This window comes from Epinephelus lanceolatus, chromosome 17 (genome assembly GCF_041903045.1).
Source record: "Epinephelus lanceolatus isolate andai-2023 chromosome 17, ASM4190304v1, whole genome shotgun sequence".
Classification (NCBI taxonomy): Eukaryota; Metazoa; Chordata; class Actinopteri; order Perciformes; family Serranidae; genus Epinephelus; species Epinephelus lanceolatus.
In genome coordinates, this window is record NC_135750.1 from 1,841,748 (window position 1) to 1,869,703 (window position 27,956).

Below are 27,956 nucleotides of genomic sequence, written 5' to 3' on the forward strand. Positions count from 1 at the left end.
TTCTCTGTCTTTGCTTTTGTTCCAGGCTCTGGCAAAAAGGAGAGAGGAGCTCCTCCTCTTCCTCCCATACCCAGGTGAAGAAGAGGTGACAGCAAACGCAACCCCTGGAACTACTTTTCCTTCCTGTCTCTCTCTTTCCTCTCTTCTCTGCGCTCATTGTGCTTTTACCTGCGGCATGTGGTTTCATCTGTGGACTGCAACGTGTACAACGGACCTGAAGTCTGGTCGACCAAGTAAAAGTCCAGACTCCCAGTGTGGAGTTTACGTCATGTGCCTCTGTAGCAGCAGAGTGGCAGCGCTCAAAGACCAAAGCCTGTTTAAACTCTGGTACACTGTGTTCGGATAAAAAGAAGAAAAAAAACTTGTACCTCTTTAGGCACTTGGAAAAATGTGTTTAATAACCGATGCTGTGGCTGGAAAATAGTTTCTGGATGGGCTTTGTTGACCTGGTTGCTGTGAGACAGTATTTTAAAAAACTTGATCCACTTTATTCCATTAACTAACCTTTTCATCCTTTGCTTACGGCGGGTAAAAGATCCCATAGATTGCTTGCTAGATATATATTTTACCAACCAGCTACACTTTTATAAAACAATACAAACTTGACAAATAAACCAGCATTCGGCACGTGTTCCTCTCCCAGCCTGCTCCCAGCTTTAGATGAAGCTCAGTCAGCGTCATTGTCATCATCGGGTCACAGTTCAGGGCTTCTAACGCAACCAATCAGCTTCCTCAAGCGTGTCGACTAGTTTCTTTAGTGTTTCCCTCGTGCCTTCTTCTATTCAGGATTGTTTCCTCAGGCTGCTTAAAGAGTTAAGGGAATTCGCCTTTTGTGCCTTAAATTAAGTGTGTGTGTGTTTGTTCACCTGGATCTGATCACCTCTGCTGATGTCTGTGTGTAAACAGAAGCAATACAGCAGCTCGACTGCCACAACGAGGGCTGCAGCGGTATGAGATCTTTAACGGTACGATAACCGTCTCAGAAAATATCATGGCTTCACGGTACGACAGTAAATGGTGTTACACAGTTTTTATGATCGGTTACAGTGATCCTGACGGCTCCAGTGTGGAGGATTCAGGGGGATATGTTTGCAGAAATGGAATATAATATAATGAGTGTGTTTTCTTTAGTGTTTAATCAGCTGAAAATAAGAATCATTGTGTTTTCGTTCCCTCAGAATGAGACGTTTATATCTACACAGGGAGCAGGTCCTCGTCTACACAGATCACCATGTTGCACCACCATGTTTCTACAGTAGCCCAGAACAGACAAACCAAACACTGACTCTAGAAAGGGACCTCATGTTGTTGCATTTACACGTCAGCAAGACCTGCGCAACGAGCAGCATTGGAAATACACTGATTTTAAAACATGAAACTGCTGTATTCAGTGTTTTTACTGGGGTAAATCAGCTGGTCTGTTTTGGAGAGGAAGACACCTCTGTGGATAATTCGGCTCCCGGTAAAAACTTCATGCACATTTGGATCTGAAGTTATCAGAGAAAAAAGCTGAGCACACATTGTCAGATGTAAAGCTAACAGCCAGCTCCAGCGTGCCAAACAGCATCAGAGAAACACTGATTTGTAACATGAAATTACTTTATTCAGTGTTTTGACGGGTCTAAATCACCTGGTCTGATTGTTTTGAAGAGGAAGAGACCTCTGCTGATGATTCGGCTTTCGGTAAAAACCTCCTGAACATCTGGATCCGAAGTAAGTTATCAGAGAAACATGAGCACACATAGCAGGTGCTGGGTGAGCAGCCTGTTTGCGACATGCCAAACAGCATAGAGGACACACATCAGTGTTAACATGAAACTTCTTTATTCAGTGTCTTTACCCGTTTCAACCACACTGTACACACTGCTCCTTTAAAGGAACAAACATGGAGGATTTTTGTTGAGCAAACGCCTTAAAGTAAAGCAAATTATTTTTTAACACTGTAGATAAGCAAATGTATGATAACCGCCAATTTTCATATCATGCCATACCGTGAAACCAGCATACCGCTGCACCCCTCGCCACGACATCTAGAAAGCTGAGTACAACAAAGTGTCTTAACATCAGTACGTAGACAGACATGGAACCAAACTGGCCACAACGTCTTGCCACGGCTGCAGAAACCATCAGGGGAAACGCGGGTGTTTAATTTGCCAAAGCCACATGTGCCTTCACAGTTGATGCACATCTGTGTGTTTCTGTTGGAACCACTCAACGGTACGTTTCATTTGATTGTAAAATGTGACGTGAGCATTCAGTTAATGTTCATGATGGAGATGGACATTGTACGGTGTTGGTTTTGGCATTGGTTTACAATACAACTGATTCTTATTTTGCTGTTTTGTTAAAGCTGCGATGAAGGACCTGTGTATGTGTCTGTATGATTTAATCAAGTGGTTTTGAAGGACTGTTTTATTTTAAGTTATGTTTCACAACTGTGCAGTATTATGGTTTGTTTGTTTTGCTTCACCCAGCACTGCTTGGAACGGTCTCTTGTACGTGTGATGTCTCATTATCATGTGCTGGTCAAAGAAACATTCTCTTACAGACAATCATATGGAAGTAAACATATTTACATCAATAAATAAAATGCTTTAAGATGCTTCATGTGCTCTGCCTGGGCTGGAATGTGCTTTTATTGGACTGCACAGACACTCGTGCACAAAGGAGGATCATCAGATCACAGATGAGGACGGTGAAGTGTGTCAGCATCCGTTTGAAGGGGTTTATTATGTATTATTGGATAAATAATATGCATCATTTACATGTTTGTGCAATAAAGCTGGACAATACATTGACTGATCAGTGTGTCGTGATGTGCAGGACAGTTGGATAACCGCTGTCAACAATCAAATGATCATTTCTCCATTTTTCTGCCTCTATGTAAATATCATCTCAAAGATATTGTGACTTTTTGTTCTCAAGGTTTTTAGGCAAAAATTAAATATATGTTTAAAAAAAAATAAAAAATACTATTGAAAAGTTAGTTTTGCATGTCCAAAAAAGATTTAGAATACTATGTCAGAGAGACTAGAACTATTGAAGGTCAGGAAAAGCACAGCATGTCAAAAAATGTTAAAAAGTCACTGTATAGTGTGTCGAATAAAATAATTATAATAAAATAATAGAATAATAAAATATTCATAATATTAGATGGACATACAACATAAAAGAAACCAGTTTAACATGGGCAACAAAAAGAAATTTTGTTTAGGTGTCATAACTTATGCTCAAAATTATAGTGAAAATTTAAAAGTTAGGACCCTTTGTGCAGGTGGATCCTCCCACTCAATTCATATAATTTGGAAATAATTTGATGAAGATCAGGGGGGAGCAATCCTTCACTGTGCAGAATGAAAAGTGCTCAATGACACATTAAATAAGTGCTAAAATGTGACGTCCACACAAGTCACAGAGTCACAGTATAGTGTGTCAGAAAGACTCAAAATAATGTTACAACAAGTTCATAATAAACCATGTTGAAACACCTGTTAAAAAGTCACACTACAGTGTGTCAGAACAACTCACAGTATGTTATGTTTAAAGCAAATAAAGGCAGAGCTGTGCATGTTTGAACGGTGGTTCCTGTTTGCAGACAAAAGAGAGGAGGAAGATATAAAATGCAAAAAGGGACTGAAGGTGTAAAAAAGGCCCAGAAATATGACGTCATAGCCACAGAGCATTGTGGGACTTTTTCTAGTAGGAAGACACACAGGTATTTCTGGACTCCTAACTGCACTCTGTCTCATCAATGTGTGGACTTTATTTGTCTTCATGTGCGTCCATGATAAAGTAAGTGCAGAATGATTATTCCTCTGTCACAGTTTGGTTGAAGTGAAATGTGCCTTTCACTGCATTTTGCTATTTATGTACAATGTGTGCTGTGTTGCCGTTTTTAATGCTGATTGTAAAAGCAATTTCTCCCCAAATCTCCTTTGTATAATTGTAGGAATAAGTGATATGAGTGTCTGCATGTTTTTAGTTTCCCTGTTGGTGGTTTGCTCCTTTCGGGAGATTCATTGTTTCATTGATTCTGGGTTCATTTAGAGTGTGTTTTTGAAGGTGGCTGCGCTACAGGTGTGTGCCAAGTCATGGTGGATTCGGCCACTAGAGGGCGCTTTACCAATATAACAGGGTTAACAAGGGGAGTTTGATTGACTTGACAGTTGAATATTCATTGGTGCTGTCTCACAGCCTGAATTGCTGCCTGTTGCATTGAAATATTATGTTGGTGTGTCTGTTTGATTTTGGCAACCTTTCTAAATGTTTCAACCTTTGTTGTTCAGGTTGAATTGAGTACGATAGTTTGTTGACTTCTAAATATGTATTAGGCCAGGAGCCAGGTCCAGCCCTCATGATGTTTTCTGCCACCTTTGTTTCATCATTACTTCCTGTTAGCCTGTATATACCCTGGGCCATCATAAGTTGATAACCAGCACCTCCAGCTCGGGGCCGTTTGGTCTCAGGGGTCCTAAAACCCCTATTTGGGACATGCTTCTGGTGAAATGATGTAAATGCAAATATTAGGGCACTGCGACGACATAAATAGTCATACAAGTATGACATTTGGCAGGAAGTGTCCTGACACAAAGGGGAAAGTAGCAAAATAAGACTCTGGGGCTTGTTGCCATTGTATTTCAAAATATCACACACAACATCCCAAAAAAACGCAAGTATTATTAACTTATTGTAAAATGAGTTTTACTTGTTGGAAATATATCCCTTAAATTCTCTGCTTTCATTTTCTGTGTACAGAAGCACAGGTTCACAAATGTAGTCAAAGTTCCTTGTTGTGGATGGGCGTCCTGTGCATCGCTGTGTCTTCATCTGAACACTTTCCCCACCAGAGTATTATTTTTAAGTTTCCAGCCACCGCAGCATTTTTGATCATATTCACTCATCTTTCAAGACCCACAGAATAATTTGTTCTATGAATATGTCAACAGTATATACATCAAACTGAAGAAGAGACCTTCTGTTTGTAAAACTGAAAAACATATTGTTCTATCTTATTGCATTTCTTTTTTATCAACACTTGAATTAGTGCATTTTCATTAAAGAGAAAAAACATTTGGGACAAAAAGCTGAGAAAAATGCAATTTGTTGAAAGTAGTGTTGCTTTCGTCACCGAAAAGTATGACTAAATATTGTCGTCAGCTAACCTTTATCACATGACGAAAACAAGACGAGACGCAACGTAAATGGTGGTCATGTGACGATAACTATGATTAAATATATAATGCAATGTTGTTGACGAATAAAAACGAGACTAAATGTGTTTTACAAAATAAAACCTCTGCTAAAATGTCTCTTCATTTTCGCTGACCAAAACAAGACGAGACGAAATAACGTTATAATGTTTAGTCGTGTTATTATTATTATTTTGCAGTATTTCTGTTTCCTAGGCTGTGCGTCGCACTGCGCAGACGGATTACAGCCGTGACGATATACAGTACAACATCACTCGCTCTCATGTGATATTGCTTTTATACAACAGTTCAACAACAGCTTAAACAACAATGCTGAGTAAGGAAATGTTAACAAAAGGTGATGAAATAAATCTATATCAGCACTCACGGAATGCCTCTCGTCCAATCAAATTACTCGGTCGGAACTGTTGTATAAATAAATATATATTTAGCTCTAATACTATACTGTACTGTACTATACTAGGTACTTATACTATATTGACTGGGTATAATAGAACTGCATTACTGCATGACAAGACGAAAATGTCATGGATTATTCTGACTAAAATAAGACTAAAATGCTCAGACTTTTAGTTGACTGAAACTCGACTGGACAAAAAAGAGTATGAACGTGACAAAAACTAATAAAAACTAAAATGACAGTTTGACACAAAGACTAGACTAAAACTAAAATTAAAACAGGCCGCCAAAAACAACACTAGTTGAAAGAGTCATTTTCAAGTACAAAATCAATTTTTGTCATTTACTTTTTTTTTTTCTTATTTCCTTATGTCAGTTTATATTGTATAAATGAAAATAATGATGAAAATAATATTCTCTTTGAGGTACAGCAGAACATGTCACATTCAGTGATCATTCAGTGTTCTGTTGTCTCCTTCTCCTCTGTGGGCCCTGGGTTCCTCCTGGTGCAGGACAATGCCCGGCCTCATGTGTCCAAAGTGGATGAGTTGGATCAGATGTGATTTCAGTTTTTTATTTGGATTTTCTGTGTGATTTTGAATCCAGCCCTCAGTGGGTTGATGATTTTGGTTCCCACTGACTGTTGTTACATCATTTTGTTCTCAACAAGTCCTGTACAGACTGAACTATCTGTTCAGCAGTGACAAAGTTTCTCTAACAGGAGGAGACTCTCCCTCCTACAGAGAACACAGAGACACTGAGGAACCAGGTGACCAGAGCCTAAACCCAGGATAAAGAGGTTCAGTGAATGTGGTGTTGAAGGTGTGGAGGTGGATCAGTGTGTCAGAGGAGACTGTGAAGAAGGACAGAGTGCCAGCAGGACAGTCCACATACACTGCTACTCTACCAGAGGAGGAGGAGGAGGAGGAGGAGGAGGATGTTCCTCTTTTATTGTGCCACACAGAGTAACCACCAACAGAGCAGCTCAGACTCCAGGACTGATCATTCCCTCCAAACAAACAGTCCTCTCTGCCTCCTCTCCTCCTGATTCCTCTGTAACTCACTGATATATGAACCCATCCTCTCCACTCCACCTCCCAGTAACAGCGACCAGTCAGACCAGTTCTACACAGCAGCTGAGTCCAGTAGTCAAATCTGTCTGGATGATCAGGATATGACTGATCCTTCTCCACATGTGTCACCTTCCTGTTGTTGTCAGACAGTTTGATCTCTCTGTGTACTGTGTTTGTGTCGATTGTGAGTTCACAGGAATCTGATGGAGAGAAGAAGACACAATACAGCTGCAGTTATTCATCTGTCATCACTCTGATGATGACATCAGAGATTTGAATGAGTGATGTCACAGTTTGAAGATGAAATGAAAAACACACTTACACTTCCTCAGACCTGGTGTCAACCATCGGACTCCAGCAGGCTCCACCCTGAAAGGAGGAGGGGGGTCAGAGCAGCACTTCCTCTTTCACCATGGAAACATGGACATTACATCACTCTCATACACACAGCTTTGTTATTGTCTCCACATGGACTGACATGTTCATCACTTATTATTAATCAGCTGATATTGTTTTAGTTCAGTGTACCTGAGCAGGTGGTGTTTCAACAGTTTACTGTGGGTTCATCACCACCACACAACACTTGACCATTACAGTCAGCTGATCCATTGTCAATATACAAGTATTGATTATTGGAGCTTTGAAACCACCTGTTTTACTCCTGATGAGTGACCTCCTTTGTTTGTGTCATAATGACTGTTGTCTGTCACAAGTAAAGGAGACACAACCTCTGATGGAGGAGGTCGGGGTGGATGGTTGGATGGGTTAGGGTTGCTGTTCACATCCTGTCTCCTAGCAACAGTCAGCACTGGTTTTTATCATCTGTAATCTGAATATCAAATATGACAGTCAAAGTCCATCTGCAGCCACAGTGCACTGCCTGTTTCCCCATAATGTTGGTCCAGTTCTAAATAAAGCTCTTTGGTCTCTGACACACCACGTCCACAATCAGCTGTTAGTTCTTCATTGAGCGTCTGTGGCTGACTGTCACCTTTAGTTTCTGTGGTGAGTCCCACTACAAGTCGACTCTTATCAGCCAGGGAACTCTCTGTCAGTGCAAAACAAACCAAATCCAGGTGAAGCTGAACTCCTTTTAAATCAGGAAACATTCCCATTATGATGACACCCACTGGTGGCAGATGATGAAGACCAAAACATCCCCCACTATTGTTTCATATGAGCCCACAAACCTGCAGCATGACCACATTGACACACGTCAACCCACCATGAACCTCCAACGTGTCAGGATACACCACTGTCCTATTATCCAATGTTGAAACAAGACAAGGCTCCAGAAACATTTCATCACCTTCCCTCCCTGTTTTGGCCCATCCTGGCTACTGTTCCCTGACTACTTGTGTCTGTATTGATGGTCTGATGTGAGACACAAACAGTTTGATGAGTCAGTGTTTATCAGCTGTGGTTGTTTGAGGTCAGCTTGGTGTGTCAGGGTCATATGAGCCAGGCTGACAGTGTGACAGAGACAAAGTTTCCAGCTCTACCTCCTCTATCAGACTGAGTGTGTGTGGCTGCAGCAGGCCTCTTCATACCTGAGAGTGTCCAGTCTCCAGTGTGGATCCTTCAGTCCAGCCGACAGCAGCTTCACCCCTGAGTCTCCTGGATGATTGTAGCTCAGGTCCAGCTCTCTCAGATGGGAGGGGTTGGAGCTCAGAGCTGAGGCCAGAGAAGCACAGCCTTCCTCTGTGATCAGGCAGCCTGACACACTGCAAACACACAAAACAACACACATGTCACATAATGTGAGGGTGGGTACCACAGTACTGCCATACTGTCGCCTACTGTGGGGTTACATCAACATTATTACTGACTTTTTTCTAGTCCCAACCAAACACCCACTAATGTCCACCAACTATCTGACAACATTACTGATTCCTCTCTGATATTTCAAGTTCCAACAACAGAGAAAAAAACAAGATAAAACATGTTGATGGAAAGAGACTGAAACACAAAAGACAACTGGTTTGAAATCATATCAGCAGAGACAATCCTGTGATGGTTATGAGTTTATCAACTAATGTAAATCAGGATTTAAGTGGCCATCAGTTGAACATGTTGATGAATCCTGACCTGAGAGTTTCCAGTGTACAGTGTGAACTCTTCAGTCCATCAGACAGAAGCTTCACTGCTGAATCCTTCAGGTGGTTGTTACTCAGGTCCAGGTGTCTCAGACTGGAGGACTGGGAGCTGAGAACTGAGGACAGAGCTTCACAGCTTCTCTCTGAGAGGTTACAACCACTCAGTCTGAAGAGACAACAATCAACAAGAAGGAAAATATCTGTATTCAAATGTAATCCTCTTTGATCAACGAGTCTGGACTAAAGTCAAATCTAAAGGAACAAAGATCTCAGTTAGTACTTCAGCTAACAGGAAACTAACAGACCTGCATAAATAAGGAGTCAATCCAAATGACATGATCTGAAAGCATAATGGTCTTTTCTATATCAGCCAGAGTTCATATCTGTATGTTGTTCAGTAGGTGGAACTGAACCAGAAAAGAGTTTCTGAACTGTGAAGTTTCAAATCCTGATTGAACATTTGTCAGATTCAGAAATGCTGACATGAGAGAGAATGTTTAAACTGTATGGAGTTTAGAGAAATATATGAAATCATTTCAGATGGTCTGCAGCTTGATCTGACCTGAGAGTTTCCAGTGTACAGTGTGAACTCTTCAGTCCATCAGACAGAAGCTTCACTCCTGAATCCTTCAGGTGGTTGTTACTCAGGTCCAGGTGTCTCAGACTGGAGGACTGGGAGCTGAGAACTGAGGACAGAGCTTCACAGCTTCTCTCTGAGAGGTCACAGACACTCAGTCTGGAGAGACAACAACAGCGGAAAAAAACAAGCAATAAGTTGAAAAGACAACAGAGCATTTAAGTTATGATATATGAATCCAACTGTCTCTGTACTTACAGAGCTTTGTTGGAGGCTTTGACCACTGGCAGCAGCCTCAGAAGAGCCTCCTCTGAAGCAGAGTATTTCTTCAGGTCAAACACGTCCAGATCTTCTTCTGATGACAGTAAGATGAAGACCAGAGCTGACCACTGAGCAGGAGACAGTTTATCTGTGGAGAGACTTCCTGAACTCAGGGACTGTTGGATCTCCTCCACTAGAGAACGATCATTCAGTTCATTCAGACAGTGGAACAGATTGATGCTTCTCTCTGCAGACAGATCCTGGTTGATCTTCTTCTTGATGTACTGGACTGTTTCCTGATTGGTCTGTGAGCTACTTCCTGTCTGTCTCAGCAGACCTCTTAGGTGTCTCTGATTGGTCTGCAGTGAGAGACCCAGGAGGAAGCGGAGGAACAAGTCCAGGTGTCCATTTGGACTCTGTAAGGCCTTGTCCACAGCACTCTGGTGGAGATACTTCAGATTCGGTTTGTCTCTGACTCTTTTTTTTTTGACTTTAGACCTTTGGGATGTTGTTTGTTGTTCTTCCATCAGATTGACTCCAGAGTTGATGAAGGTCAGATGGACATGAAGAGCAGCCAGAAACTCCTGAACACTCAGATGGACGAAGCAGAACATCTTGTCCTGGTACAGTCCTCTCTCCTCTTTAAAGATCTGTGTGAACACTCCTGAGTACACTGAGGCTGCTCTGATATCGATGCCACACTCTGTCAGGTCTGATTCATAGAAGATCAGGTTGCCTTTCTGCAGCTGATCAAAAGCCAGTTTTCCCAGAGACTCAATCATCTTCCTGCTCTCTGGACTCCAGTGATGATCTGTCTCAGCTCCTCCATCATACTTGATGTTCTTCACTTTGGTCTGAACCACCAGGAAGTGGATGTACATCTCAGTCAAGGTCTTGGGCAGCTCTCCTTCCTCTCTGGTCTTCATCACATCCTCCAGAACTGTAGCAGTGATCCAGCAGAAGACTGGGATGTGGCACATGATGTGGAGGCTTGGTGATGTCTTGATGTGGGAGATGATTCTGCTGGCCTGCCTCTTCTTTCTGAATCTCTTCCTGAAGTACTCCTCCTTCTGTGGGTCAGTGAACCCTCTGACCTCTGTCACCATGTCAACACAGTCAGGAGGGATCTGATTGGCTGCTGCAGGTCGTGTGGTTATCCAGAGGCGAGCAGAGGGAAGCAGTTTCCCCCTGATGAGGTTTGTCAGCAGCACATCCACTGAGGTGGACTCTGTAACATCAGTCAGGATCTCATTGTTGTGGAAGTCCAGAGGAAGTCGACACTCATCCAGACCGTCAAAGATGAACACAACCTGGAACTCTTCAAACCTGCAGATTCCTGCTTCTTTGGTTTCAGTAAAGAAGTGATGAACAAGTTCCACCAAGCTGTACTTTTTCTCTTTCAGCACATTTAGCTCTCTGAAAGTGAATGGAAATGTGAACTGTATGTCCTGGTTGGCTTTGTCTTCAGCCCAGTCCAGAGTGAACTTCTGTGTTAAGACTGTTTTCCCAATGCCAGCCACTCCCTTTGTCATCACTGTTCTGATTGGTTCATCTCTTCCAGGTGAGGCTTTAAAGATGTCTTCTTGTCTGATGGTTGTTTCTGGTCTGTCTGGTTTCCTGGATGCTGTTTCAATCTGTCTGACCTCATGTTCATCATTGACCTCTGCAGTCCCTCCCTCTGTGATGTAGAGCTCTGTGTAGATCTGATTCAGAAGGGTTGGGTTTCCTGCTTTAGCGATCCCCTCAAACACACACTGGAACTTCTTCTGCAGGTTAGATTTCAGTTTACACTGACAGACTGCAGATAGATGTCCTGAATGAACACAACAAAGAAGATCAGTAAGACAAAGAAAATATTTCAACATGTCATTTCCTCAAAGAATGAGTACATGAATATATTTTGGTCCGTCTCTTGAGACATTAGTAAACGTCCCATTTATCCATCATGTTAAATCTTTATAGAAATCCTCTTACTGCTCTGCAGACAGTCAGCCAGCTCCTCCTGCTTCATTCTCCTCAGGAAGTTCAGTGTGATCTTCAGAAATGCCTCTCTGCTGCTCCTCCTCTGCTCTTCATCCTCACCATTCAACCCCTCCTCATCCTCCCTCTGACTCTCTAAGCATTCTGGGTAATCTGGACTCAGAACCTTCTGGATCTTCTTCAGCTCGTTCTTCACAAAAGTGAGGATGTTCTCCTCCAGCAGCTGGAACAGAATATTATATGAATGACACACTCAAACATCAGATCCATGTTGGACACACTGACAATCCACTGGTGTAAAACGTGCAGCATGGAGATGATTGTGAACAGAATAGATGTCAAAGTAGTTGTTGTACATGTACAGACCACAAATATGGAGTCCAGGTGTGTTTGATGCTGCTGGGCAGACTGACCACTGGGAACCTCTGAGCTCTCCTGGTCCACTCTGTGGAGGAATCATCAACAGTGAGCTCACATGATGTTTGCACCAGGAGACTGTAGAACTTATATCATTTACAAAAACACACACAGACCAGTTAGTTAAAGACGTGTTTTGTCATGATTGATCAGAATGAAAACCAGATGGAAACAACACTGTAAATGATGGACACCTGATTCTGTGTCTCATGACTGAGGATCACAACAGTTAGTTCATCTGTTTCATTCAACAGTTTCATTCACTTACAGCAGGTCAGAAGAAGGACGTCCATCTTTGAAGGTAATCCAACGACCCATAGACCGATCACTCTTCATGGACACACAGCTGGGTACAGGGGACTTTTCTCTCTGCTGCTGGAAACTGATAGAAACACTGACATTTACTGAACATACAAGATTTCTATTCAGCATAAAACACAGCATAGATATTCCTTGACCTGACTGGTGGATGTGTGTGAGGCAGCGGCGTGTGTGCTTAAAGGCACTGATCACTACAATCTGATGTGATACTTGGAATTTTGGAAGTTTTACCCCCCCAGACCTCTGCATCTGATCCATAGCCTTATGAAACTTCTCCCCATACCCTTACAGGTAGTCCCTAAAACTCTGCAGCTAGCAACCATTGTAATTTGTTTCCAGACCAGTTTAGTGAGTCCTCAAGCATCTGCATCTGATCCATAATTTTTTGAAACTACTTGCCGCACCGCTGCATGTAGTCCTTAAAAAATGTAAAACTACTGCCCAGAGGACTTCAGCTAGTCCCCAGTTGTCTGCCAGTCCCCAAAAATCTGCAGCGATCTGAAACTTTGGCCTCCCCTGGTTGACTCTGTGAAAGAATTAGCTCACATTGTGTTTGCACCAGGAGACTGCTTTAAGTTATGAATTACACACACACACCAGTTCGTTAAAGAAGTTGTGTTCTACCATATTTTATTGTCATGAAAACCAGATGTAAACAATACTGTAAATCATGAACTACCAGTTCTGTATCTGTGTAACTGATAGCCCATCTGTTTCAGTTGACAGTTTTAAGTACTTACAGTGGGTCAGAAGAAGGACGTCCATCTTTGAATTCAATCCAACGACCCATAGACCGATCACTCTTCATGGACACACAGCTGGGTACAGGGGACTTTTCTCTCTGCTGCTGGAAACTGATAGAAACACTGACATTTACTGAACATACAAGATTTCTGTCTCTGATTTCACTGGTTTTATTGGATAATAAAAGTTATTTTATCTCAATGCTTGTTTGTATTCAGTGTATGTGAATGTTTAACCAGTGTGTTGTCAGTCAGATGTGCTAAGACTTCACACTGTTGAGCCGCCACTCCAATTGAAACTGTGGCCTGTTTTGGGTTTTGGACGCAGCACATCTGAGTGCAGGGTCAGTTTCTGATAGTGCTAAATCTTTGTCTTGTTGAACTGCAGCTTGTCTTCAGACCTCTGCAGCTGGTCCTTCATACCAACAAGCCATCAAACCCTACCCTCCTCCTTATAGTGGTGGGTGATAAAACGATAACATATCGTCTTGCGATAAACACTTACGCGCAGTCGATAGAAAAAAAGTTCGACGTAACGTTCGATAATGTAACTGTATTCTGTCGGGGTAAAAAAACAAGGAAAGACAAGCATGTTACCCTCGGAGTCGGGCTGTGCAAGGTTGGTTGCATGAACACACTCACTTGCTCCCTGGTAACCTAGCAACGGTGTCACGCAAACAGCTAACAACGTCTGGTTTGGTTGTGCCATCCTCGTGTGTGAACACAGGTACGCTTATTAGCCGCGACTTTGGGGTTTGTGTTTTTGTAAAGTCGCTTACAAATATTGGTAGTCGCGGGTTGTGGTTTTTTGGGTTTGCTTCTAAAGTGGAGTTGCTTATTTGGGCTTGCTCTCTAAACGTGACCTTTCTCTGTATATCCGTCTAATAAGTTATTTAAACGCATGATAGTATGTCGGACTGCAGGATGTTTCCACAGCCCCGCCCCTCTCCTTCTACACATACACACAGGTGACGGTCAGTCAGTGAGAGTTTTCACATTTAAATTGCGCGATTAATGGAGATTCTTTAACTATAAAGATTTTTAGAAAGAGAGGATTAAAAGATTCGACTTCAAGAGGGGACGATTCAAAGGCAGTGTGCAGATTCAGATTCTGTGTGAAATATCAGTCCCTTCAGAAAAACGCAATCATGCAATCGCATAATTTAACGCATAATCAGCCAAAGTCCACATATTTATGCGGGGCCGCATTTTTTCAAAGATGCTGCACTTTCACCGCATAAATCGCCGATTTCCGCGCAAAATGTGCGAAATATGCGGGGCTTGCATGATTTCATAATCCCTGCATTTTCGTTGCAAAAAAGTCACATATATCTTAGCAGGAAGTTGAAATATTAATTGGAGCGGTTTTCCTTGTGAATGCTCTCTGTAATGTACAAACAGCTGTTGTGTCTGTCTGAGGCTCGCTGTGTGCGTCACGTAATGAGACAGAGGTCGCACTGGGCAGAGTCGGTGTGATGTTTCTTCTCCTCCTGTGGGGAGGAGGGAAGAAACCTTCCAGTGAAATAACTCTCGATCTAAAAGAGCTGCTTATGATTTTAGGCATGAATGTGGGATTCGGCCTCAGAGTAGCTGCGCTCCCGTCATCTCTGATAACGAAACAAGACGGGGAGACTGAAAGCGCACATAAATCACTCACTCTCTTACGAAGTCAGGGCTAAGAGAAGTGCTGTCTTTAATGACAGTAGTTTGAGAGATATTTGTGACAGAGGCTCGAAGGGAGGTTCTCCCAGAGCGCGTAACACCAGGGGTAAATCCCACTGCGGGGGCAAAGAGCGCGTGACTGGTCTCTGTTGTCTGACTCCTTTCAAAAAGTGCTTAACCAATGGGTGCGCAAAAACAGATCTCTCTCCATAGCATTCATGACATAATTTATATTTTATTTATTCATTTTTACAGAAGTTATAGCTTATTCTTTTTGTTAAGCTACAGAACTTGTTTGACTCAGCAATGTTTTGTAAGTTTGAGCCATGTGTTTATTAAGGTCTGAAATAAAACAAGATGAGAACTTAAATATTCCCTGCACTTTCTGTGACGTAGTATGCTTGCTTATCATGGGAAGTAATTAGAAATGACTCTTTACATTAGGGTAGTAACCTAGTGAGAATAAGGTGTTGGTGGAATCACTTTTTTTTCTCTTTTTCATCAAACTGCAATTTTTACAAGTTTCTGCAAATTTTTACAAGTTCCCACAATTTCATTGCATAAAATTGCATAAATATCCCAAATATTCCATCGCACTTTTTAAGAAAACATGCCGCATAATCAAAGATTTTTGCCCGCAACAATCACAAAAAAACTCATCATTTTTTTGGAAGGACTGACATATGTACTCATCATTCAGATCTTGTTCAGCATACTAGCACTTTACTTTAATTTTCATTCATTCATTTATTCTTTACACGTTTTTGGTTGGCTAGTTGGTTTGGTAGAGTTCCGTGTGCCCTGACTGATTACTGTGATTGAATTCAGAAGAAAGCTACTGAGTTTAAAACAAATGTGTTCAAATTTATTTATTTTCTCCTGGTCCTTATTTTAAATAGGTTATAAAAAAATTAGCGATAATTATCGTTATCGTTCAATATGAACCAGCTATATCTTGATATACTTTTCAGCCATATCCCCCAACTCTACTCTCTTAAAATCTTACGGGACATGAACACCTCCCTCTGGGGTGAAAGTTTTGTTATGGCTGATGACTGCCATCTTTGCTTTGCTGCTGCTCTTTCTGCTGTCTTGAGCTGGAGAATATAGATGAACTGTCCCTTTAGTAGGGTGCTGTGCAAGGGAAGTTGTCATGTGCGGTCAGCACGGTGTCCAAAAAAAATTAATGAAGAGAGTGTAAATAAGAACAGGGCAGAAAAGGGGTTGTCTTAGTGACGGCCAAATGAGGCCTCGTGAAGCATTTTCTTTATTTTCTGAGCCCACTAGATGGCACTTTTTGTTCATCAAAAGGTTGAAAGCACACTGAATTGCTATTCTTTGAGCCTCTCTCTTTAAACCAAGAGAACCGTCTAGTGGGCTCAGAAAATAAAGAAAATGCTTCATGAGGCTTCATTTGGCCGTCACTAGTTGTCATACAGTGATGCTGCTAACAGAATGGAAAGACACAACAAAATGGAGGCAGTATGAGAGGAATGGAACAGAAAAGAAATAGAGCTGATCAGAATATCTGCAGTGACAACAATGGGTTTTTGGGGCATTTATTGTCATGGTGATAAATTGTGCTGTTAAAATACAGACAAAGTTGGAAAGGATTAAGATGATGGATACTGGGGATTAACATTTGAATGTTGTGGACGTATCCGGAGAAGATCTAGATACTACACTGAGGGAAGGGTTTGCAGATTATAATTGGGTCTGGATTACAAAACATACGATGTCTTGAATGGGATCTGTTTGTTTGGACACTGTAAATAGTTTGCACTGTGAAACTGTTGCAATGCAGTGGGTGGTGGTGATGCAACAGTCTTAAACTCTACAGATTGAGAAAAAGAACAGGTGTGTTAACATTTCAGAGTTTTTATTATTTTATTCTTTGGGGGTGATGATGGCCTCCAGAAGAGAGCTCGTGTTGACGGAGCAGTGAGCATGACGACTGACATGAGAGAATTCTTTTAGCATTAGGCCACAGTTGTCGGGACAATGGAGGGAGGCTAAAGTTACATGATGGATTTTGTATTTTGAGTGGAGATTGACTGAGTGGGATATGGACCGTGGAAGAGACTGTGTTGAGGCTGTACTCGCTTCCTGGTTGACTTCTGGACTACGGAAGGCTTGGGGATGATGGAGATGATGGAGATGATGGAGACAAGACCAGTTAAACTGGGAAGCTGTCAGGTTCATTTAACATTTAACGTCAGCTTACTGTGCAGCAGAGACTTTTCGTCCTTTAACATCGATGCCATGTTCATGTGACGGGTCAGACTTGGGGGACACACAGCTGGGGTCAGGGTTAGGTCCAGGTTCAGGTCCAGGTGAGTCTGGTCTCTGATGGATCCTAGCACACAGAGAGGAAGACCAGCAGGGAGGGAAATTCAGTTTTTAGTCTTCAGCCTCAGCAGCTGCTGGAGAAACTATCAGCTATCAACAGGAAAAGGATCAACACAGCAACGTTTAACTAGAACTGAATTTACTGAAGAAAATGTGTGTGAGTGCTGACAGCTGAAGATTATGGTTTAACAAGATGGAGTTATGTGTCACATAAGGGGAACTCAACACTATATTTTCTGTCACAGCTGGGATTTGAACTGATGATGTTTAATCAGTGAGGTGCACACTGCACCAAGGAAGCAACATAGAGATATACAGTGCTGCTTGAAAGTTTATGTATATATAATGAACACAACACTGACTTATTGAAAAGGAAAAAAAGGAGAAAAAAAAAATCTCACAGGGTGTGAATGTACACTTCACATACTCCACCCAGCATTCTCCCTTTACTTCTCTATTTTTTTCCCTCCTTCATGTCCCCCCCCCCCTCTCCCTCACCCTATCCCTCTCACTCACTCCCCCTCCCTCACATCACACACAAATACACTCCATGTAACCCCTTTGTTTTTCAGGTTTGTGAATACCTCAAGGCACAGGCGCTTCTGGTTGTTGAACATGCTTGTATATATTCTAATGCTCTGCTCCATAACCCTGCGATGCTTCACCATGACACATCGGTTGACTGTAATACATATACTTAACAATTACATATACTCATGCAAAATCCACGCAGATAGAAACTCACATAGAAACACACACAGATCATTCTCCATACTCACACACAGTATGATAAAACCCCCACTTTGTCAATGTCACACCTAAACTTGGTTTCCTGGAATGTACATGGCATCCGCTCACAGGCGAAAAAAATTAAAGTGATGGACTTTGTCACAAAATTGAAAACAGATATTTTTCTCCTACAAGAAACCCACTTGCTAAAGTCAGAAGAAAAATCTCTTAAAGATCCAAATTTTAATCAAATTTTTTCATCCTGCTATAACAACAGACAAAGAGGTGTCTCTATCATGGTCCACAAGAGACTACCATTCATTTTAAACAGCACGGTAACAGACCCAGAAGGCCGCTACATCATTATTCAGGCAACAATCTTTAACAAATTATATACAATCGTTAATCTGTATGCCCCTAATAATGATGATCCAGCCTTCTTTCACACAATCTTCTCTCTACTATCTAACCTATCAGACAGCTCGACAACTATAATTGGAGGAGACTTTAACACAGTCCTAAATGCTTCATTAGATCGATCTAGTAACTCAGTACACACAAAGCAATCACAATCGGCTAAGGTAATACAGGAATATATGGATGATTTTGGGCTTAGCGATGGCTGGAGACTCAAATACCCATCGAAGAGGGAATATACTTTCTTCTCTCCTGTGCATCGCTCATTTTCAAGAATTGACTTTTTTCTCTTAAATAACTCCATCTCACAAAAAATTACCACAAAAATACACCCGATCATTATCAGCGACCATGCACCAATATCACTCAATCTGCAAATAGAAACCATCCATAAACGGCCCCCAACATGGCGCTTTAATATCTCTTTACTTAAAGACCCAGACTTTGACAAAATGGTGAGACGGGAGTGGGCAAACTTTCTTGAAGACAATGACTCTCCAACTTTATCTCCATCTTTAATATGGGAAACTGGGAAGGCAGTAATCAGAGGAAAAATTATATCATACTCCTCCTACAAGAAGAAAAAGGAATTGCAAGCAGAAAAAAACATTGAGGAACAAATTAAACAACTAACACAGGAATATGCAAACAATCCAAGTGATCAAGTATGGACCCAATTACAGTGTACAAAATCGCAACTGGACAATATTCTATCTAAGAAAACTGAATTTATCATACAGCAACTAAGATATAATAACTTCGAACACAGTAACAAATCAGGAAAATTTTTGGCTAATCAGCTCCAACGCAATAAAGAAAAATACCAACAATCCAGGGGCCGTCCGGAAATTACACACAATCTCCTCATTAGATCAATCAGATTTTCTATTCTTTCTACCATAACTTATATTCAACAGTAAACAATCCAAACCCAGAAGATATTCAGGCTTTTCTCGACAACCTAAATTTACCTCAGTTATCCACGGAACACAGAAATATGTTAGACACCCCCCTGACTATTAATGACCTGCAGAGCGCATTAGACAAAATGCCAACAGATAAGGCTCCAGGTCTAGACGGCTTTCCTGCCGAATTTATAAAACATTTCTGGACAATATTAGCACCACTTTTCATCAGGACAGTGACAGAGATCAAAAAGAACGGAGGTATAAGACCTCACATGAATACAGCAGCAATCAAATTATTACTAAAGCCAGACAAAGACCCCACACTTCCTTCTAGCTACCATCCTCTATCACTAATCAACAGTGATATCAAAATTATCTCAAAGGCACTTGCTTCTAGACTGAAGAAAATAATCGCATCAATAATTCATAATGATCAAACGGGCTTCATTAATGGCAGACACTCAAGTAATAATGTCAGAAGAGTTCTTAATCTGATAAGTAAAGTACAACGCGTTAATACAAAAGCAATTATTTTGTCACTTGATGCAGAAAAAGCCTTCGACAAGGTCAACTGGTCCTTCCTATTTGCCACCCTGAGTGGATTTGGCTTTGGAGAGTCATTTATCCAGTGGGTATCAGCCTTATACAATTCCCCTAAGGCCACAGTCACCACCAACGGGATCACATCTAAAAGCTTCATTTTGCAGAGAGGAACCAGACAAGGGTGCCCACTCTCACCTCTACTGTTTGCAATATTCATCGAACCATTGGCTATGGCAGTCCGTCAGAACAGCAAGATCATAGGTATCCATTCTGCCAATTCAGAGCATAAAATTAATCTATATACCGACGACATTTTACTTTATCTACAAGAACCGAAATCGTCTTTACATGAAGTATTTAATCTCATAACAAATTTTTCTAAACTTTCGGACTACTCCATCAACTGGTCCAAATCAACAATAATGCCAATAACAGAGAACTCTTGGAATCCTGCAGACCAAAAATTTTCTCTCCCTGTGGGCAACATAAGATATTTTGGCATAAATATTTCACCCAAACTATCAGACCTGGTCCACCTGAACTTTAGCCCGCTGCTAGATAAGATCTGTGGTGACCTGAAGCGCTGGAATAATCTTCCCATCTCCCTCCTGGGACGAATAGCCACAGTTAAAATGAAAATTCTACCCCAAATTAACTGATTTTTTTTTCATGATTCCATTCACACCCACATCGAAATGGTTCCTCTCATTAGATTCTGCAATTATAAAATTCTACTCAAAGAACAAAACAGCAAAAATTAGCCTAAGCACCCTTCAGAAAAACAAATTGGAAGGGGGATTGGACGCTCCTAACTTTAAACATTACTATTTAGCTAACCAGCTACAGTACCTATTGAAATGGTTATATCCTAACGAAGACTACAACTCCTGGCTCGAACTAGAACAGGCGGACTGCAACAATATAAAACTCTCTGACCTCCCGTTTATCACCACTACACTCAGACGTCATAACTGTTTTAAGAACCCAATGATTGCTTCCACCTTATCAGCCTGGTGGAAAACACTAGAAATCACAAACTCTCCGATAGAACCTTGCTTGCTCTCTCCAATTTGGCACAACCCGGATTTTGAAATTAACAAAAGACCTCTCCATTTTAGCACATGGGAGATGAAGGGAGTCACTCATCTCCATCACCTTTTCCAAGACAATATACTTATGACATACACAAACTTATTTCAAACTTTTGAAATAAGAAATGGCAATTTTCTACAATATTTACAATTGATAAAAACAATCAAGAGGAGAATTCCAGCGCCTCAGGACACTTTGCAGCCACCAGAATTTGCCAAACATATTACAAAGCTTTCTCCGAGTAATAAGAAGAACCTTTCTAAGATTTATAAATTACTGTCAAAGACCAGTTCTATACATTTACCAATTTTAAAATGGGAAAAAGGGGCGGCACGGTGGTGTGGTGGTTAGCACTCTCGCCTCACAGCAAGAGGGTTGCCGGTTCGATCGAGCCCTTCTGTGTGGAGTTTGCATGTTCTCCCTGTGTCAGCATGGGTTCTCTCCGGGCACTCCGGCTTCCTCCCACAGTCCAGCCCCCCCGCGACCCTCAAGAGGATGAAGCGGTTAGAAGATGAATGAATGAATGAAAATGGGAAAAAGAGCTGGGTGTATCACCAGACCCTGACTTCTGGACTCAGATATGCAAAAATACATTTAAGATGACAAGACACACTAATATACAACTTATCCAATTTAAAGTACTCCACAGAACACACATCACCCAACAAAAGATGAATAGAATGGGCTTTAGTCAATCTGACACATGCACTCAGTGTACTCAGAACACTGCAGACACCTACTTTCAGACACTCTGGTTATGTTTACCCGTCCAGCACTTCTGGTCAACAGTCACTCAAAAACTCTCCTCCTTTTTGGACTGCAGGATCCCATTATCTCCCAACCTGTGCTTAATTGGTGACCTGATGACAGTTGACCTCCCAAACAGCCACTGCAACTCTCTTCTTGTAGCTCTCGCCATCGCCAAGAAAACAATCCTAGTCAACTGGAAAGATAAACAGACCCTCAACATCAACCATTGGCTGAATCTCCTTGTAGAACATATTTCGCTGGAGAAAATATCTGCTGGCCACAGAAACCAATTAACATACTTTACAGAAAAATGGTCACCATTTATCCACTCACTAAACGTGTCTGTATAGTGCCACTCAGCCTGTGAGCATATGCCACCTGTACATATAAATATTACAACTCAAGAAAGACTGTTGTGTAATATGTAACGTGTTTCTGTTAATGATGTAACCCCTAATCCCTCTATCTCTCTCACCACAATACACCACAGCGGTTCATCAGAACTCAAGGTCTTAAGCATGTGTTAGGTGCACCTTCTTCCCCTTGAATCCGGGCCTGCTCCCTGGCTCTGTGGGGTATCGCGGGGCCGGGCGGTTTCCCCTGGGGGGCGGGTGCGTCTGGACTGCTCGCCCTGTGTGCCTGGGGTGGGCGGGGTCTCCTCGTGCTCCCCGGACCTGGGGCGGCGTGGCCGGTCCCCCCTGGGGGGCTGTTTCCGCCCCTGGTGGTGCGGGGTGGGTGGGCTCCTCCCCCCCCCCCCTTCGCTCCGCTCCTGCCCTTCCCCCTCCCTCCTCCCTCCCCCCTCTCCCCGTCCCTCCCTGCTCCTCTCTCCCGGCCTCGGGCGGGCCCGGGGTCCTCCCCCGGGTTGGGGGGCCTGGTGTGGGGGCTGGGTGTTGCCCGCTGGGGGTGTTCTGGTGCTGCGCAGTGTGGGCCTGCCCATTGGTGTGCGGCCGGCGGTAGGGGGCGGGTCAGTCCTGGGGGTCCGGCTTTGGGTCTGTGGCGGTCTGGGGGGGTACTGGCGGGGTTGCGGGTTGGCCTGTGCTCCTGTGCGTCGGGGTTCGGGGGGGCTTGGTGGGGCCCGTCGTCCGTGCACCCTGGTGGCGCGCCTCGTCCTTCTGCTGGGGGTCGATTTGCTGCGGGCGGTGTGGCCCAGGTCGGGACCATTGCGGGGGCCTGACGCTGCGGTTGGGTGGGGGCCCATTGGGTTTCCTTGGGGCCCGCCTGGCCCGCTGTCCATGGGCACTGGGGGCCTCGCGGCGCCGGGGTCTGGTTGGCGCCACCTTCTAGCCTCTCCCATCCATCCCTCCAGCCCTCGGGCCGGGCCTACACTGGCCTGGCCTCCTAAACCACATTTAGTTCACTCACCACACATTCCACAGTTTTAATGCACCACATACACTCACTCTTCGAGGTGCAGACCACTGATGGATTGGGGGGCTTCATGATGGGGCAGGCTATGGGACAGTGGTGTCCGGTAGCCCTTCATGCTGCCCCCCGGCCCATCCTTATCTGTTCTCCAATTTTAAAGCACCACATACACCTACATCTTGTGGGACAGATGGGAACAGGTTCCAGGTGCCTTATGGCTGCACGGGCTGCAGGACAGCAGTGTGCTGTAGCCATCAGCCTTCAATTCAATTCAATTTTATTTATAAAGCCCAATATCACAAATCACAATTTGCCTCACAGGGCTTTACAGCATACGACATCCCTCTGTCCTTATGACCCTCACAGCTGATCAGGAAAAACTCCCCAAAAAAACCAGTAGAAACCTCAGGAAGAGCAACTGAGGAGGGATCCCTCTTCCACGACGGACAGACGTGCAATAGATGTAGTAACAGAACAGATCAGCATAATAAATTAACAGTAATCCGTATGACACAATGAGACAGAGAGAGAGAGAGAGAGAGAGAGAGAGAGAGAGAGAGAGAGATGCAGGTAATGACAGTAGCTTACAACAACATTAATGAAAGTAATAATATTATAGTTATAGTTCTGGCTACTGTGGTACAATATGTTGAAAGTATGTATTAATATCTGACAGTATACTTGTGTGACAATAGTCATATGTGTATAATAACAGTAGAAGTATGACTAATGACTAATGATGGCAGCAGCAGCAGGAGGCATCTGGCAGGACCACGGCAGCAGCACAACCACACACGTCACACTGTCCAGGCACAGCTGCGGTATGAGTTAATCTGAGAGACAGTGGAGCACAAAGGCTCCGGAGAAGAAGCCGAGTTAGTGACATCCAGAATGGCCGAGTTAGCAAGATGCAGTAATAGGATGAGAGTGAGAGAGAGAGAGAGAGAGAGAGAGAGAGAGAGAGAGAGAGGGAGAGAGAGGGAGCCCGGTGTATTATAGGGGGTCCTCCGGCAGACTAGGCCTAAGTCAGCCTAACTAGGGGCTGGTACAGGGCAAGCCTGAGCCAGCCCTAACTATAAGCTTTATCAAAGAGGAAAGTCTTGCCCCCACCTGTCTCCTATGTCCCTCAATTTTAATGCACCACATCACACTTATGGGCACTCACATTCACATTCACGGTGTAGGGTTAATGTTTCTCCATCAGGGATCGGAGAATTATAGTAAGGGGGGGGTGGTGGGTTTACACACACTGTAGATACGCATGGCGTGGCTCGTGGGGTCCGGCCCTCCTGGGCTGAGGGTTGGAGCCAGGGAGCCCATTTACATCATGGTGGTGTGGCTGGGTTCCCGGTGTCTGGGGGGTCCCGTGGCCCTGTGGCGGGTGGGTCGGGTGGCGGTCCGCGTCGGGCGGTGGGTGGGCTGGCCCTCCTGCCCCGCCTGTCTGGGGTGTGTCTCTGGCTCTCTGGGGGTGCCGGCCATTGCCGCCCCGGGTCCTTGGGCCTGCGTGGTGTCCTGCGGCCTCTGCGGCTCCCTGGTCTTGGGGTCTGGGCGCTCCTGCGGTCTTGGGGTGCCATACCGCCCCCCTTCCTCCGCAGGGCTGGCCCTGGACCCTGGTGATGGTTTTCATAAACATATTGGGAGGGTTCAAATACACGCATGCATGTTCGATACTTCAGCTCCGTGACGCATTGCAAAGAACCGATGGGATCACTCCAAAGGGGCCCACTTGCTTCTCAAACCTACCACACCGCGCTGGCAACTCTTCTCTGCAATCGGGCTTTCCCCCTCCACCAAGACTCTCACATTTTTGGTGCTCAGTATAGACTTCTCTTTTGTTTTTGTTTTTCAGTACAGTATAGTAGACATGTATATGTTTATTTTTGATAATCTGCATGGAGCACAACCACCTCAAGACCACAATACATCAGCTACACTGCCTGTTTCTCCCGGTTTTTTTTCTTTGTTTGTTTGTTTATTTGTTTGTTTGTTTTTCCTCCTTCTTCTCCGCATGCACTGTCACTATATAACTCAGGACTTAAGCACCTGCCCCCTCCCCCTTGCTTGTTTCCTTACTTTCCCCTTGACACACTTTGGTGTATCACGGCCCTCTCTGACTCATATTAGGAAGTTTTTCCAATAAAGGCTGTTAGGCTAGTCTCCAGGGAGGGTGGGTGACGGTCACAACCACGCATTATGGGTATAAAATACTTGACTGCAAGATTAACAGTGCATCAATCTTCACAAGAAGCTTACACCCTTTAGTGGCGCTAAGCTATGAAGACCAATGCAGACAAGTAGAAGAAAAAAAAAAAAAAAGAAAGTTTGTGAACCCTTCAAACATGGTCATTGTCTCTAAAAACAAATTAAAACGACCCTATGAAATGAACATCCAATTCCCAATTTGTAAAGCAAATCCTCCAAATAAGGGACACACAGAAAAAAGAGATATGTTTTTATTATGTATTCAACAAAAGTAATTTATCCCTCAAAAAACAGAAAATCTGCCATGTGCAAAAGTATGTGAACCCTTCTAGTTAGTAGCTTGTGGCACCTCCTTATGCAGCAATTACTTCAACCAAACATCTTCTGTAACCACGAACCAGTGTCTCACATTTGCTTTTGGGGATTTTTGCTCACTCCTCCTTGCAAAACTCAGCTAGTTGAAAGAGGTTGGAAGGACATCTGGCATACAACGCCCACTTCAGATCTTTCCACAGCATTTCTATGGGACTGAGCTCCAGACTTTGAGCGTGCCAATCCAGAGTGCAAATCTTCTTGCTCTTAAGCCATTCCCTGGTAGTGTTCATGGAATGCTTTGGGTTGTTGACCTTTTGCATAATCCATTTCTATCCCAGCTTTAACTCCATGACTGAGGCATTGTTGATCTGTGTGCTTTACGCCTTGGCACGACAGTGGTTTGGTTGGTTTCCTCTCTCTTTTAATTAGGGTTGCTCAAAACCTTTCCTAAGGATGTCTCATTTGATTGGTCTGCTAAATTGATTACTTGAGCACCCACATGTGTTTCACCTGACCTTCTTGACTTTACCAATGCAGCTGTGGTTCAATTACTTTTGCACATACTCTGATTCCATGTTTCATGTAGTCTGTTGGCTACTCACACAGTTCGCTCAAAACAAGAAAATGGAATTGATGAACTAAACCCTGACATTTCATGATAGAATAAGAAAATAACAGAAAAATCTAAACTACTCAAGGGGTTCACAAACTTTCAAGCAGCACTGTATATGTATACATGTCTTTGTGCTACAACAAATGTTTTTTCATTGTCAACGAAGCTGCTTATAGCTGTTTATATTCTCAAATAACAGATTCATGTACAAATGTCCAAAAAAACAGGCAACTCTCTGACACTACTGACTCTTCATCAAACTGAGGTCTGTCACCAGACCTCTGCAGCTGAGCTACAAACATCTACCATGAGTCCCCAAACCTTTACAACTTGTTCCCAGAGCTCTGAAGCTTCCTCACAAACCTCTGACACTAGTCCCAAAACTCTGGAGCTGCTCCCCAGACCTCTGCAGCAGTCCCATCCTGTGGACTCTAGTAGAATCCTACAGGAGACAGCAGACTGACAGGAACACTGAGAGCAGCTGTAAACCTCACTGACCACCAGGGGGAGCTCACAATCCAAACCTCCACCCTGTGGACCTGCACACTGAGCCCTCCCACACTTCACTCACTCTGTCATGTGTTTAAATTCTCACTGTTAACACTGTGACACTGCTGAGTCCACAGGGTTAACATGAGGACTACAGTCGTTGCCATGGATACAGCATGACATATGACAAACAGTTGTGATTAATCTCAGAGTTTGTCTCCAACAGTTTTTGTATCAACAGTTTGTGCAACATGTGTTCAGTCTGCTGCTTCAGACACTTTAACAGAGACACATCATGTAACGTTCACTATATATACACACAACACAAATACATACATACAAAGAATAAAGTGTGAACACGGCTCATATTATTCTGACATGAAACCGTCGGCTGATCGTCCTCACACTCACAGATGCTCTCATTTGTTTCTGTTGGATTCACTTTGAAAACTTTTGTCTCTGTGACTGCAGATAACACACAAATCCAGATGATCAGAGTTCAAAGCTCAGATCATGTAAAATAACTACAGTGGTCCTTCCTTCATAGACTGGTTATTTCATCATAATAAAACATTGTTATTGAGTTGATTCAGTTATTAATTAACAGAGTAGAAATGATCCTCTGATCTATGAGAGCACTTTGACCAACAGAGGCCTCAATAAACATGAAATATGAGCCTTCATTACATAATTCAAGTATCAGAGTCCAAACTGAAGTCCAGTATCAACTGTATGTGTTTGATACAACGTGTGGAAATGACTTCTGTATGATATTTAAATGAAGTTATATTGACACATTGTGGCTCTTTGAGTACATTCGGGTTTATTATGAGTCAGTGTTGAGGTGAGAGAGCAGAGAAACAGGAAACAGAGAGTTGATGAACATGTTGAAGGTGAAACAGGATCAAATGTGATGTCAAGTGTTGAGTGTGATACCTTTTCATGTTGGTGATAACCTGCAGCCTCCTGATGAAGACAGACAGACAGACAGACACACAGACAGACAGATTCATCATTAGACTTTTAAGTGTTTGTCAGATAAACTTTGTGCTGTGGAGTCTGGATCAAAGACAGGAGGTGAACACATGAACCAACAGAGACACATTAGAGCCTGGAATCAATCAAAGGTCCACTTACTCAGTTTCTTCTCATGGACTTCATCACTCTGCAGCTCTCTGCTGTCTGGACCAGGTCTGTGGACACAAAGAGTTTTCTGTTGTCCTCCATCAGGATTCAGTCCTCTGTGTCTGCAGGCTGCTGTCACACTCAAACACTGTAATGAACCAACCTGCAGCGCTCAGTTCAAAGTTCAGCTGCTGCGTCTTTATATGACTTTATATGATACATGTTAAAGTTTAACCCACAGCAGCAACACACACTGCAACAATCCTGAGAACGAATAAAGCTCCCCATCACTGACAACATCAACACTCACTCTTATTTTA

At 43.1% G+C, this 27,956-nt stretch overlaps 2 protein-coding genes across 6 annotated transcripts in view; one reads left to right on the plus strand and one right to left on the minus strand.

The window, feature by feature from the left end:
- wipf1b (WAS/WASL interacting protein family, member 1b) overlaps positions 1 to 2,798 on the plus strand; it is a 47,150-nt gene extending 44,352 nt beyond the window's left edge. For both annotated transcript variants that reach the window (XM_033613009.2, XM_078160801.1), the window contains one exon: positions 26 to 2,798. In XM_033613009.2, coding sequence (XP_033468900.1) covers positions 26 to 78 — 53 coding nt within the window. In that variant the 3' untranslated portion in view covers positions 79 to 2,798. The remainder of the gene's footprint in view (positions 1 to 25) is intronic.
- Positions 1,802 to 27,876, minus strand: LOC117250297 (NLR family CARD domain-containing protein 3-like). Of its 4 annotated transcripts, XM_078160791.1 has the most exons (12): positions 22,061 to 23,596; positions 16,964 to 17,095; positions 13,075 to 13,188; positions 12,282 to 12,395; positions 11,963 to 12,041; positions 11,591 to 11,819; positions 9,614 to 11,429; positions 9,341 to 9,514; positions 8,771 to 8,944; positions 8,233 to 8,406; positions 7,005 to 7,051; positions 1,802 to 6,882 (listed from the first exon to the last, which is right to left on the minus strand). In XM_078160791.1, the coding sequence occupies exons 1-12, from the start codon at positions 22,819 to 22,821 to the stop codon at positions 6,347 to 6,349; spliced, it is 4,350 nt and encodes a 1,449-aa protein (XP_078016917.1). In that variant the 5' UTR covers positions 22,822 to 23,596; the 3' UTR covers positions 1,802 to 6,346. The 4 variants fall into 4 exon arrangements, 3 of the variants coding, with proteins under 3 accessions (XP_078016917.1, XP_078016918.1, XP_078016919.1); XM_078160792.1 differs by lacking the exon at positions 9,341 to 9,514; XR_013487874.1 differs by lacking the exon at positions 9,341 to 9,514 and adding an exon at positions 27,649 to 27,876 and having other exon boundaries at positions 6,781 to 6,882; positions 7,005 to 8,406; positions 22,061 to 27,477.
- Between the last annotated feature and the right edge of the window lie 80 nt (positions 27,877 to 27,956).

Excerpts from the sequence above, each read along its gene's own strand:
- LOC117250297 (XM_078160791.1), bottom strand. The coding sequence starts at position 22,821 with ATGGGAGAGGCTAGAAGGTGGCGCCAACCAGACCCCGGCGCCGCGAGG. Across the intron at positions 12,396-13,074 it reads CGTCCTTCTTCTGACCCACT|TTTCCAGCAGCAGAGAGAAA; the intron begins GTAAGTACTTAA and ends TGTTTCTATCAG. Across the intron at positions 8,945-9,340 it reads TGTACACTGGAAACTCTCAG|ACTGAGTGGTTGTAACCTCT; the intron begins GTCAGATCAAGC and ends TTGTCTCTTCAG.